Source organism: Stegodyphus dumicola, chromosome X1 (assembly GCF_044657685.1).
Source record: "Stegodyphus dumicola isolate Sdum_Otavi_A_Nest chromosome X1, ASM4465768v1".
NCBI classification, from domain to species: Eukaryota; Metazoa; Arthropoda; class Arachnida; order Araneae; family Eresidae; genus Stegodyphus; species Stegodyphus dumicola.
In genome coordinates, this window is record NC_140780.1 from 105,212,139 (window position 1) to 105,226,242 (window position 14,104).

The 14,104-nt window shown below is 32.0% G+C and overlaps 1 protein-coding gene across 11 annotated transcripts in view; it reads left to right on the forward strand.

The window, feature by feature from the left end:
- LOC118181841 (ectonucleoside triphosphate diphosphohydrolase 1-like) overlaps positions 1 to 13,661 on the forward strand; it is a 228,111-nt gene extending 214,450 nt beyond the window's left edge. For all 11 annotated transcript variants that reach the window (XM_035351046.2, XM_035351043.2, XM_035351050.2 and 8 more), the window contains 2 exons: positions 3,312 to 3,440; positions 13,004 to 13,661. In XM_035351046.2, the coding sequence (XP_035206937.2) occupies positions 3,312 to 3,440; positions 13,004 to 13,216 (342 nt within the window). In that variant the 3' untranslated portion in view covers positions 13,217 to 13,661. The remainder of the gene's footprint in view (positions 1 to 3,311; positions 3,441 to 13,003) is intronic.
- The last annotated feature ends 443 nt before the right edge of the window (positions 13,662 to 14,104 follow it).

The following is a 14,104-nucleotide window of genomic DNA, read 5'->3' on the forward strand; positions in this document are numbered from 1 at the left end:
TCTCAACATATTCACCAGCTTAGATAAAGTTAGCACCAGTGATGTCATGTACAAGCAGATTTTCTGTGAACATAGGCAGGCTTTCAATGACTTTGTTGCCGTGTATACAGATAGATCTAAGTACCAGTATCACGTCGGCTCTGCCTTCGTGTGCAAGAATATTATTGAGGGAAGAAAACTTCATCTCGCTTGTACAATCTTTACTGCAGAAATCGTTGATTTACTATTAGTTCTATCTTTCATTCGTAAACAATATAGGAAAAATTTCATTATTTACACAGACTCACTTAGTCTAAAAGCTCTAGAATCGTATGTGAATATCATAAATCCTTTAATCGTAGAAGTGCTCAAGCTCAATATTAGCTTCAAGGCCAAAGGTTACCGGATCCTTTATTGCTAGGTACCAAGCCATGTTGGTATATAAAAGGAAACGAACTGGCAGATATCGCTGCAAAATGCGCCTGTGGGACATCCAGCCGACCCATTCCCTTTTCAGATATTAACACTCTGGTTGGGAGGAAAATTCTGATGAAATTGCAAAAGTTTTGGGATGTGCAGTTAACCAATAAATTACAAAATATAAAACCTAAAATAGAACATTTGAAATGTGCCCTAAACCGAAAAGAGCGGGTCCTTCTGACCCGGGGCCCACCAGCGGCCGAGCGGTAAAGTCGCTGAACACTGGTAGTTCGGTCCGAGGTTCGAATCCCGCGAACGTGTTTTATTTAATTTGATGGCTGTCTGCATGGGCGTTTTCGTGGTTTTCCCCATGTGTAACGTGTATACGAACCAGTTTCCCTTAGAAAGTCCTCCACGAAGGCATCCCTCTCCTTAGGCAGATAGCCCTCGAGGCTTTGCCATAGTCACACAAACATACACACCTTCTGACCCGATTGAGAATCGGTTACAAAAGGCTAACACACAGATATTTTAACTGTTAAACACATTTTAATTGATTGTCCAAATTTCAATTGCTTTCAAAATTTTTATTTTAATACTTGTGAAATTTTTAACTTTTTAAGCTGCAAAGTTTTACCACGATATTTGAATGCCCTAAACCCAATATGGGTTTCAGAACATCTATCACGGATATAGTTTTATTCATGTCATCAAAGTTTATCCTTTGACTATTGATTTTTCTATCTGTATTTCATGGTTCTCATATCTTGGGTTTTCGTAAAAGAATTTTATGTGCTTCATGTTATTGCTTGCTATTTTATAGCTACATGTAACGTTGTCTTAAATTTCCACTCATGAGAATGCACTGAATGGTTCATGTGTTTTTGTCTTTACTATCTTAAGTTTTTAAAAATACACAACCTTTTGTTTGGCGCTACATAACCCCCATGGTTTTGTGCTAAAAACCTCCAACCAACCAACCGAAGATATATATATACAGGGTGGTTCAAAACTATATGTCAAAACAGGTAGAGGGGACCTCAATAAGCAGATTTTGTATAGGAATGTGTGTGCGGTAATGTCGCACTGAGCCGATAGGGAGCGCTATTGAGTATGGGGTATAAAAGCGCTGCTCTAGGCTGGGTTCTTCATTCCCGCCCGGATCTCGAGCAGCATACATCGTTACACCAATGCGGAGCTTAACGATATGCATTTCATGTATGGGCTGCACAAGGAAATGGATTAGCTGCTCAAAGAATGTACAAGGAGCGAATCTACAAAGAGGTCTTATCTGAAATTTTGGTCGATGTTCCTCCAGCTGTTATCAGATGAATGTGGTTCCAGCAAGATGGAGCTGTAGATCATTTCAGCCGGAACGTCAAGTATCACCTGGACGCTGTCTACGGCCAGCATTGAATAGGACAGGGCGGACCATTTCCCTTGTCACCGCGTTCTCCTGAATTAACTTGCTTGGATTTCTTCTTTTGGGATTATATTAAAGGCCTCATGTACGAAAGTCCCATTACATATTCAGAGAAGATCTTGTTGCCCGCTTGTCTGTTGCTGCTAGACATGTGCTCGACATGCCTGAAGTCTATTCTAATGTACGTTAATCCATGTGCCGCCGCTGTGAATCTTGTATTGCTGTTGGTGGCCGCTCTTTCAAGCACCTATTTTAAACTGTTAATATTTTTTTCTTTTGTCTTTACTTGTCTTTTCAGTTTTTTGTGATTCATACTTCTCTGCGTGCTAGCGCTTTAATGCGGCATTACCACACACACATTCCTATGCGAAATCTTCTTATTCAGATCCCCTTTACCTGCCTTTACATTTTCGTCATATAGTTTTAAACTACCCTGTATACATATTTCTGCAAGTTCTACAATTATAGATACCACATCTTTTGAGATGAAAGCCCTGATAAACGAAATACTGTTGTTTTGCACTAAGATTGGCTAGCGAGGCTGCTCGGAATAGTCATATATCAGTTTATTTGGAAAGCAACACGTTTCAAGTTTATGCAGTAGGGTCCTTGAATTAACGCTATGTCATAGGAATTCATGTTTTGTTTTAGATGAGTTGCTGCAACTCGGCTTGTTGACTTTAAGTCTTCAATCGTAGTTTATTTTCAGCTTTTCGCTTTCAATGGCTCTTGTACGGCAATTTCAATCATAACTAGCATGATCTATCGCAAAGTCTGAACCGCTATTTGCATTTCTATTACTTCAGTTAATACATTTCTAAGTTGCACTATTTCATTCCCTATTCCCTAAAAGTAAACACTGAAAAGAATAATTATGTTTTACATAATCAAGAATGTTTTTATGTTCCTTCTGCTATAAAATTAACAAGTAATGGAAATTATGACATGGAACACAAAATTTTAACCAATTGCAGAGATCCTGTACATGGCCAAGCTCTTCCTAGCTGAAATATTTCTTTTATAACATGTCTTCTCCATTTTATGCAGCTGACTTTTTTGAATGTATTAGTTTTAAACCTCAATAAAACTGGCATTTCTATAGACTTAGGAAATTTTCAAATAACAAAACTTTAAGCTACGGTTCTTAAAGAAGTAGATGTTAAAATTTCATTAGTTATAGAAAAAAATAACTATAAATTAAAAAGTAAAATATTCTTATTGATAAACAATATGTGTCTTAAAAAAACCCAACGAAAAACCAAAAACGATAATACTTGTAGACAAAATTAAATTTCTGTGACGAGTATTTCTAATGTAGCTCTTTGTAGCTCAGTTACTCAAACTTGCAGAGCATAGAACTATAATAGCATTTTAACATTAAAATTGCAGCAGTTTCGAAACAATATTTTCTTTCCTTATTAATTTAGCCCTTAACTATGATCTGATTCAACTGATTACCAAGATAATTTTCTGTTTCTTAATTTTTTAGGTGAAAAAATTTGCGAATAATGAGTATGTAGCACAATACTGCTTTAATGCACAATACATCTATGAAGCTTTGGTCAATGGTTTCGGCTTTCAGAACAGCACATGGAAGAATATAAACTTTGTTGGAAGGGTAAGTGGAATACTGCTTCATTTTATCAAGTAATATAAAGAAAGATACTGAGCAATTTAACCTTGACTGCTTAACACTAGATAATTTAAGACTTATACGCGTATTAGTGCAATAAATTATTTGCATACCTTTCAAAATTAGGCTTTTTAAATTTCTGTTAGATTTTAAATTTTTGTTTGTGTTCTCTTCTTGTGTTTGTGCTTATGTTTATACAGACAGATATAGAGGAAATTTAATTTTGCAAATGTAACCAGATAATCTTATTTTGCATTTTAAAAATTGTTTTATAATTTGAATTGCAATTATGATCAATATACAGTAAAAGCAAAGTTGGAAAATTTGTGGTCTTCTTTCACTAGGGCACGGACTGAGAGGTTTAAAAGCCTGGTGTTAAGAAAATGCCAATGAGAAAAGTATACCTGATTTTACATACTCACTGCCATAAATTTTTCTGCAATCGGCATAAAAATATATTCATTCAAGGTTACATAGAGCTTGCTTTTGATTTCCAACAATAAATACCTCAAGGTTCATAAAATTGCAAGTGCATTTTGTATATGTTATTTGAAAAAAAAAAAAAAAGATAGTTCACAGTCGATTTATTCGAATAGCACTTTTTAGGTTCTCCTATAAATCACCAATGTGCTCAACCCAATGCTTAATATTTTCGTACAAGATATACGGTTACAACTATACACGTACTTCGCTATAGTCTTTTATTATTAACATTGCATGCATGAAATGAATCACACATATTTTTTTCAGAAGTCTTATATAATAAGTATCAGTATATTTGTTTTAGATTGTGAGTTATTTGAATAAATATTAAAAATGCATCCAAACCCCTGAATGATCGAAAAGACACTCTACAAAGACAATCAAATTTTGAACATATATCTTTATTAAATACAGTCAAAGTACCTTTAAAAACTTATATATAAATGAAACCCATTTCCAAAGAAGGAATGGTGCTTATTTGGTTGTATTCAGAAGCAGTCAGGGCAAAAAGATACCATTATTTTGTAGTAGCAAAAAATAATGGCACCTTCACAGTTTATTTAGAAATGTAAAAAAATGAGAAGAAACTTCCTTATGACAACCATGACATCAGTCCAGTAGATTCGTCTTTGATTACAGAAGATAACCCAGCTGTCATTCTAACAGCTAACAGAACAGTACAGGTGTCACGATCAAACCTCATCTCCAAGACATTAGAATAGAGTATCTTCATGTTTTTCTGTAATTGTGTGAAACTGTACCTAAGCAGCACAGCAACGTCGTAACGATGTTGCACACTTTAGAATGGTGGTAGATTACAATGATTGTTTCGTGCATTTTTTATAATCAATAACGTTCCTTTTTGTTACTGTACAGAAATAATTGAAATAATATAGTATACGATAGTAAGCTAAGTACGTTAAAGTAAGCTCTTGGTTAAATAGCACACGATGAAATGTTTTTTTTCTATTTATTATGAATTTCTTTGTTATCACAAGCACATAAAAAGTAAGCGAAGAAAATGGAATATACTTAAATTTAATAAAAAATAAAACCTAATTTCCAACATTCATTTATTGAGATAATCTAATAAACATACATAACGCCAATATTTAAAAAAAAAAAAACCACGGTTGATCTTTACAATATGGTAACTGGTAGTTTGGCGACATTTTGGAGGCGATAAAGGTTACTACCTGGGACTTTGGTAATAATGTGAGCAGTACTCAGTTCCGATTACGCATTATTTTGTGTGGGGAAAATGAGAGATCATGGGATATGTCATGTGATATTAATGGACGAATTACGGTTCTTTAATCGGAAAAGGGGGAAATTTGGACAAGTATCTGTGGATGTATATTATTTTGTATTAAGCTTCATTGTGTGTTGTGTGAAGTAGGGTTGAATAATTTTGGGATTGTATGGCGCTGTCTAAAGTGAATTGTAGATGTGATAAAGAGAATTTTTTTTTATGAAATTCTATCAAATTCGGGAAAAAAATCGTTCAGTAATTTTATTGAATCCATAATAAAAGTGTATCCACCATGTAAGGAAGATTCGGAAGAAGATTAGGTTAGTTAGACTTTGTTAAGAATGTGAGTAGTATTCAGTTCTGATTACGCATTATTTTGTGTGAGGGAAATGAGAGATCATGGGATATGTTATGTGATATTAATGGACGAATTACTGTTCTTTAATCGGGAAAATCTGGCAATTTTGTATTTGGCTTTATTCTGTATTGTGTGAAATAGTGTTTGTGAATTTTTGGATCCCATGGCCGTAACTAAAGTGAATTCGAAATGGGTATTTAGTGGTATTGAAAAGGATAATAATAAATGTTTTTTAAGGTTGTGCGAGAGAGAAATAAAGATGTTTTATTATGTTATTTATTTTACCTGGTATCTTGCTTTGAAAGATAAGTATAATTTTAAAGATTCTGAAACAGAAGTAAGAAAAGTGTATCCGCCACGTAATCAAGATTCTGAAGAAGATTAGGTAAGTTAGTATTTTTAATTATTTGAGGATATTATTTTTATGCATTGTTGTAAATGTAAGGTGGAAAGGAATTTGGTATTATTGGGAAAATTGTTATTAGCAATGATAGCAATGATTTAGTTTAAAGTAATTAGGATTGTAAGGTAATTTTTATTAATTTAATGTATGTGCTCATTTATATTTTAAGTAGTGTTTTTGAATTTAATTATATTTTAATGAAATGATAGTTATTTTGTGAATTTTATGTTTGTAGGAATTTGGTATACGTTTAAGTTGAAATAAACGTGCATGGAAATAATTTAAATATTTGATATTAAGTATTTGTAATGCTTGAGGTATGAATTCGTTGGTGACGTGTATAATGTAATAGATGATTTAGAGGTAAAAGTTTTTGGATATTTTATTTATTTTATATGTGGAAATGTTCATATTTGTAAAGGGTAAATACTTTTTCGCGATCATGTAATTTCATATATGTTCTTTTTACCGGGTTTAAAGATTGAGAAAATTGTCATGTATTTTCGTGAAATTTTTTTAATTTATGAGAAAAAAGCAGTGTACATGGATATAGTGAAGAGTGTGCGCAATGCCATTTTTGTGCAATTCTGGGATGTTTTTTTAAGTAAAAATAAGTCGGCGTGTACATGGTTTATGTGTATGTGTTATTTTGAAAAATGCGTAAGGAGAATGGTATTGTGCAGTTTTTCCTAATTTTGCAGTGAATATTTGTCATCATTAAGCAGTTTTGTTTGACAAAATTTTTAGCATAAGTGTAATTCGGCTAGTAGATTGTTGGAAGAAGTGTTCAGGAGATAAAAAGAAAAGAAACATGTCTTTACTTCGTGAAGACAAAATGGCGGCGGGGGAAAAAAAAATAGAGGGTTGCTGTAGGAGAGTTGGTCGCCAAATTTTCGCCAAAAAATCGCCAACTTACCATAATGTAAAGATCAACCAAAAACACGAATTACACAGTATTTGGAAGAATAGATACCAAACGAAAAGTAATAATACTGCAATTTGCAATCAATAAAAAATATTAAGTGTTTTTTTATACTACACAATTAAATATCACATAATTATAGATTACAATATTTCTTAGAAATGCTAATGTTTCCTTAACACTAGTTTTTCGATCATACATTTTTACATACACTGTTTAAAATCATTAACCTTTTCTGCATACTATAAATGTACTGTAGAACGTGCATTATTATTAATTTTAATAATTAATTGCTTATATACATATATCTTAATTCGTCTTCAGCAGTCATATTAAATACTGGTACCAGTCCAATAAATTCTTTGTATTTTGAAAATAATGAACATACCATAACAACTTGAATTGTTGTTGCTTCTGTATTGACTGCATTTTAAGCAAAACCAGAAATTGGCATACCGTTGTATGTTATTTTTGGTTTTGTATGAATTAACTCTGAAAGCCAACTTTTTAATATGAACACAATAATCGATTAATATGAATGATATGCGATATAGCACTTATAACGTTATAACCGAAGCACAAAGGTAGTAAATTTATCCAAATATTGCACTGCTGGAACCACAGGGATTAGAGACAGACGCTATTTCCACAGAGACACTATTTCACGAACCACAGAGACACTATTTCACGAACGCTATATTCCCACAGACCACTATAGACCACAGAGGCACTATTTCACGAACACTGTATCAACAGACCACTATAAACCACAGAGACACTATTTCACGAACACTAGATTTACCATAGCAGATATTCACACACAAAATAAGCACAAATTCAGCATTCTGACGATAATTTCACTCGCTGAAGGCAGTTGATGTAAACAGATACAGAACAATGAGAAGATTCACAATGCGTTCTTTGATTGACAGTGCATTACATTTACTATAAATATAAGCAATATTATTTATATCAGCCATTGCTTGATTCAATTTTAAACATGAAGTAGGTTCTTTTCAAACGCCTCCCAAATGGCATCTTTACCCAATGACTTGAAAGAACTGCTAGAATCTGAATTAATTGCGCAGCTGTTCGAATTTGGCAGTTAGCCAAAACACGCAAATCTCGAGATGCTCGTTATATAAGCATCCAGTAAATAACTTACAAGTCTGCTTCTCCTTCCGCCATATAGTATACTGGACAGCCTGAATTCGTCCTTAGTTCAAAAATAAGAAATAAAGTCATATTTCAGTAGTGAAATAGTTGCTAACACGTGATTTGCATTGATTTCGGAAATATGATTTTTTTAGTATATAAAATGCATAACTTAATAACTTACTTTATAGATTAGTTTCATTTTAACATATTTTGCTATAATATTTATAAAAAATATTTTAAGTATCAATTATTTTAACAAAATTTTAAACAATTATTTAGCATGTATTTTAGTACTGATTAAATTTAATAAATCAAAAGTCTTTATATTAAATTTACATTTCATTAGATGAATCCACCTTAGATTAATATATTTAGATGAAATAAAGTAATGGAACATTGCAAAGTAAATCTTATGCGGACTTCAGATTCTTGAAAGAGCAGATTTAGTTTCTTTTCATTCTAAAAGTAACGCTGGTAAACTATGAAAAAAAAATGCTAAAACGACCACGTCTAAAAGCATATCATGACGTTTCAGCGACGTCGACAAATTGCCAAGATGCAACGGCAAATATTTTGTGTCTTCGCAGCGTTGTAAAGACGTCGTAAAAGTTACCACGACCACTTTGCTACCTCTCGGACCAGTTTGCAACTTCGTGTGTTACTTGGGTAATTGCCATGTAATTAGTTTATCTGACCATAGGTTTGGAGGCAGTATCAATTTAAAACCCATTATAATTGCAGTTTAAAGTCATGCCTATTATAAGACTATTTCTCATTTTTGCATAATCTAGTTTCACATAATTTTTTACATTTGATTTTAATTGAAACAGTGTACTTTTAATAGAGAAAAAAACTGCTTAATTCAACAGTACTGAACTCTTAATATCAAAGCAAGAGAATAACGTTCGGCAAAAATTATGAGGATTATTTGAAAATTATGATATTTTTTTAAATTTAATTGAAGTGTATCATAAAACCATATCACTTAGCTTACAGGCACTTAATATGCATTGAATCCTCTTGTGTAATCTCTCCATCTCTATAAGTCAAACAGCCCACCCACGATCAAGGGGAAAATTGCTGAATGTTGGTAGCTCGAACCAGGTTGAAATCTAGGCGAACGGATGGATGCATGAGTGTTTTCGCCGTTTTTCCTATCTGTAACAGAAATGTAAGACAGATCCCCTTAAAAATATCCTCCTAGATGCCATCCCTTCCTTTAGGTAGATAGCTCTCATGTACTTTGTCGTAATCCAAATAATCCAAACCTTGTTTTCCCTCATACCTGCATTTAAAATTTCAAATGGCACTTGCATATTAGTGCAACCACCTTGGCGCAATATGGCGATTTATTACAGAGGAAAATGAATAATACTTACATTTGCAAAAATTATGTCCATAAAAATCAGTATTTTTGGCAACATAAACAAACACATGTACATCTGTTGAGAGCCAAAAGAAACTAAACCATGGTGGATTATCTTAGAAAGGCTTCGGTGTGTTTTACAAGTAATAACCATGTATTTTATTTATAATAGTCACATTCATTGGAGTTAGATGTAACGTAAGAATATTTCTTTATTATGCTTTTCGCGCGATGTCCTTCGCGCCAAATAAGTCATGCAAGGCAGATTTTTATATCCAGGAATGAAAAGCATTTCTTAAAGGAATTGAATTATTTACATTTATTACACTAACTCAGAATTTCAATTTAAAACGTATCCCTATTTTCCAAAATATTTTAGTATTGATAATCATGTGGTAGTGTATGGAACCCATAACAGAAAATGTATTCTACAACAGACTGAGTGACTGAATTAGGAAGTGAATAATGATATTTCTCCTCAGTTATCGTTTCCGAGTCGATAAACAAACTGCCTGCATATGATTTCATGTTTTTACACCTCCGAAGTTTAACGTAAAAAAGAGCCACTCTTTCCACGAAGGCATCCCTCCAAAGGAAGATAAACACTCGGTGCATTGCCAATATAAACAATTTAATAGTTAAAACATTTTCTGCTGCTTCAGTAGAAGCAGAAGAAAAAACTCTCAATAAAATATTTTGCTTTTAAATAGTCTGCACCGAAATAATTGGTATAAGATTGATAGGTTTTGAACTTTTGGCCTAAAAATCGCTTCTCCTGTAGACAAGGCTTAAGCGCTTCACCGTAATAAATCAACCAGCTAGAGAAAACTCAGGATCTCTCATGCACAATCATTATCGTTTTCAATACATATAATTATATGTGAATATTTATTTTCTTTATTAATCGATAATGGCAAGACCTAGCTCTCTAAAGCAAGAGATACCTTCATGAAGAATTTTCTAGATGAATTTAGCTCGTATTTACACTACACATGTAGGAAACCACGAAAACATCCATGCAGCCATCCCGTTTACAGAAATTCAACCATAAATTGAACTTCGATCAGCCATTAGTCGACCTCATTTATATTTGGAAGATAAATGATAAATCTTAAACCTTTTGAATGTGCATTAGTTTCCTCTAATATTTCTAATCCTCATTTGTAACAGACGATATGATTTTACCCGCCATGTGAAATTAGCAAACCTTTTTAGAGGTATTAATGAAATATTTCAAGCCAAAATAATATTTATGTAGTTATATGTGCTTGTTCAGTGAAATCCTCTATTGTTCTATTAAAGAACAAATATTTTGATAGTGAAAAGGATTTTATTAGGCAGGACATCCTATTATCCAAACTTAAATCCTAAAATTTTAAGTAACAAATAAAACTTAATGATTTCAAATGCATTTACAATAATATATGTATTTACGTCATTTAACATCTTTTCATTAACTGTTGTTCTGTTGTTTATGATTAAATAATTATTTTTATATTTCCGATTTTGTTGCTGCAATCGCCAGTGATTCATTTATGAAATGAAAATCCACCATACCTAAACTTCTGGGGACCCTTTAAATAAGGCACAGTGTATGCTTGGTATTTTTTTGATTAATTCATAACTTGGGTGAGCCCTTGCGATTACAACTTGTGCCCCCCCCAAAAAAAAATCGCATTCCTAAAGACTAATTCATTGAATAATTTCCTGTTGTTACATCTAGTAATTCAAACAGTATTTTTTTGCTCTTACATTAAAATTATTTATTTTACAAAAGATTTGTTTCAATTTTTTAGGGGAAAGAATCTTTTGAAGAAAAACGTTATTCCTTCCCCCAGAATTGTTAATAAATTCATTATTTTTTAATTTATAAAATATTGCAAATTTTGAATTGATTTGACATTCCAAAAATGCATCTTAAATGTTTGCTAGCAGTTGCCACTCCGACTTCGGTATGAATTTTCATATTTGTAATCAGCTCCCTTTAATATACATGTGGGAGTCAGATGAGGAGTCAAAAACTTCTAAATCCTAATCAAAATATGTAAACTTTCAAAATTCTTCCTCCATTTTTCCTTTCGGAGACACACCAATAGTCATGTTGATAAGGCAGCCGAAAATCATTCTGCGTCCGATCCTTGGAGGACTGTCAAATTGCATGGCGTTTTCGGAGTTTCCGAGTGCGTAACGTAAATACGACACAGTTTCCCTTAGAAAGTTCCAAAGGACATAGCCGTTGCATTTTAAAAATTAGACTCTGCCTTAATTAACCTTCACCTCCTTTAGGTACAGAATCAAGCATATAAAACTTCAGCTTTACTAGCAATCACAATCAATATTTACAGTTACAATTAACATTTACAATTGAAATTAATATTATTGTGAAAAACTTTTAATGCTAAATTAGCACACCAGTTCTGTAACGTGTAATAATAACAAGCAAATGTGTGAAAAGGAAATCTTGTACATCCAGCAGAAAACTGGACTGTTTTTTTTTTTTTTTTTTTTTTTTTTTTGTTTCACAAAAGTGTTTTCTGAATAAATTTGCTGCCTGTTAATTTTTATCTTAAAGGAGAGACTTTCGTGTTTTATTTTTTTACAATGAGTATAAAATGTTATTATATGTGGTGAACTGTATGAAATGTTAGATTTTGCAATATTTACAAAATCTATTTTTAAATTTAAAAATGAGAAAACATGAGTATTTGTGCCATTTAAAACATTTTTGTAACTGAAAGTATATGCCTATCAGCAATAGTTGCGATATGTATCTGTTTGGCATTTTTCACTAGTAAAATATATGTATTGAACTGATACTTTCAACTAAAAAATATGATTTTGTTCTCAGCTCATTTCGACTGTGATAAATTTTGCTCTAAACATAGGGAATATATCTCTTAGATTAGTTCATTTGCAAATGCAAATCAAAGAACAAAATAATGGAATAACATAATGACATACTTATACTTTTAGAAAACTTTTTACTGTCAATACTTATGTTAAAAGCAAGAGCTCTGTTACGAACAACAGTTTTAATTTTAAAGCTGCAGATGTGAAAAGTTAGTGCTTATCATCTTCGTCTAGAAAACTGCTCGGCGTGTGTTGCCCTGTGATGGAAAATGTTAAATAATAATTCAACAGGACATTCAAAGGGGTATTTTAATTATAACGAAACTAAATAGCATTTTTCATTGAATGCAAGATTTATAATACTGAATGCAAGATTTATAATAATATAATATCAAGGCTCCCACTTGATAGGTTGTACCAGACTGTTGCTCTGTAATTTTTCTTAAAGTTAAATGTAATGCCCGGTATAGTGTAGTAAATATTTATTAACAGGTTTAAGTTACACATGGACATTACCTTTAAGAAAAATTACAGAGCAACAGTCTGGTACAACCTATCAAGTGGGAGCCTTGGCTTTTACTGAAGTACTTCTCTGGCTACTCACCAGAGGGCAGCCTTGTTGTCACAGTTAGTCCAACAGTTTATGTTAAAGGATTGGTTACAATACCTTAAATGCTTTTGAAGTAGATATATGCAGTATGCTTATTAATATAAGTATTTTCAAAACATTCATTAAAATTTTTATAATTATTTCAGATTGCAAATAAAGATGTCGGTTGGACCTTGGGTTACATGATTAATGCAACGAATATTATTCCAGCAAAAAGCAAAACACCCAGATTGGTATCAAGTTCAGCTTTAACAGTTTCACTTGTCATATTTGTTCTTATGATCTTAGCAACCACTGTATTTTTATTGCATAATTACTGTAAAGATAAATACAGTAAAGTAAGGTATGATAAACCATAGTAAGATCTAAATTATGTTTATGTATTAATGTATGAATAAATGATTAATATTCAAATTCAGTTTAAAAGCTAAAATGAAGGTGGTTTTAAGAGAATGTAAATTTAAATTTTTCTTTGCCAAATAAGAATATGAATATTTATCAAATAAATTGTAAATGAGAATTATAAAATTAAAACTAATCCTACATTTATTTCAAACTGTAACTTACTTTGCATTATTTAACGAAAAGACGTATATCAGAGTCATTTATAATAATGTATTGTTCAACACCAGTGTGGTTGTAAAGCCATCAATTATGTTACAACTTTGTTCAGAGATACTAAATTATGGTTGGTACAGTGACGTATAAGAAAGTATACTTGCATATATGTAAATACAAAAGGCTTCGTGCAAAATGTCAATATCATCTGTAATTATAAATGCATTAAACGTTTTATATACTATATTACGATCTACATTTATTCTAAAAGTAATTGTCTTCAATATTAATTTACATTCGAATCATGACACATGTTCTTGAAATAATTAAAACCAGAATAATTCAGACGTTAAACATTATATTTGAGATTTCATTCACATTTTATTGCGTTCAGTTATTGTACAGTTTGTCCTTAAAGACTGTATATTACTTTATCTACTACGACATTACACTGTGCAGAACTATGTCTTGCAATAAGACATTGTAATGTTTCATGCCACATTTTATGTAGAATAACATACTCAAACATAAACTGTTACACGATGGATGCATTTATAATTGTAAAAACGCTACTGAACTCTTACTTTAATCTGAGTTTTTGAAGCCTCATTTTTCGTAATGTTTTCATTAAAATAAAAATACAAAGTACATACACAGTTTACTTTGTTAATGCAAAAGTTTTCCACTCA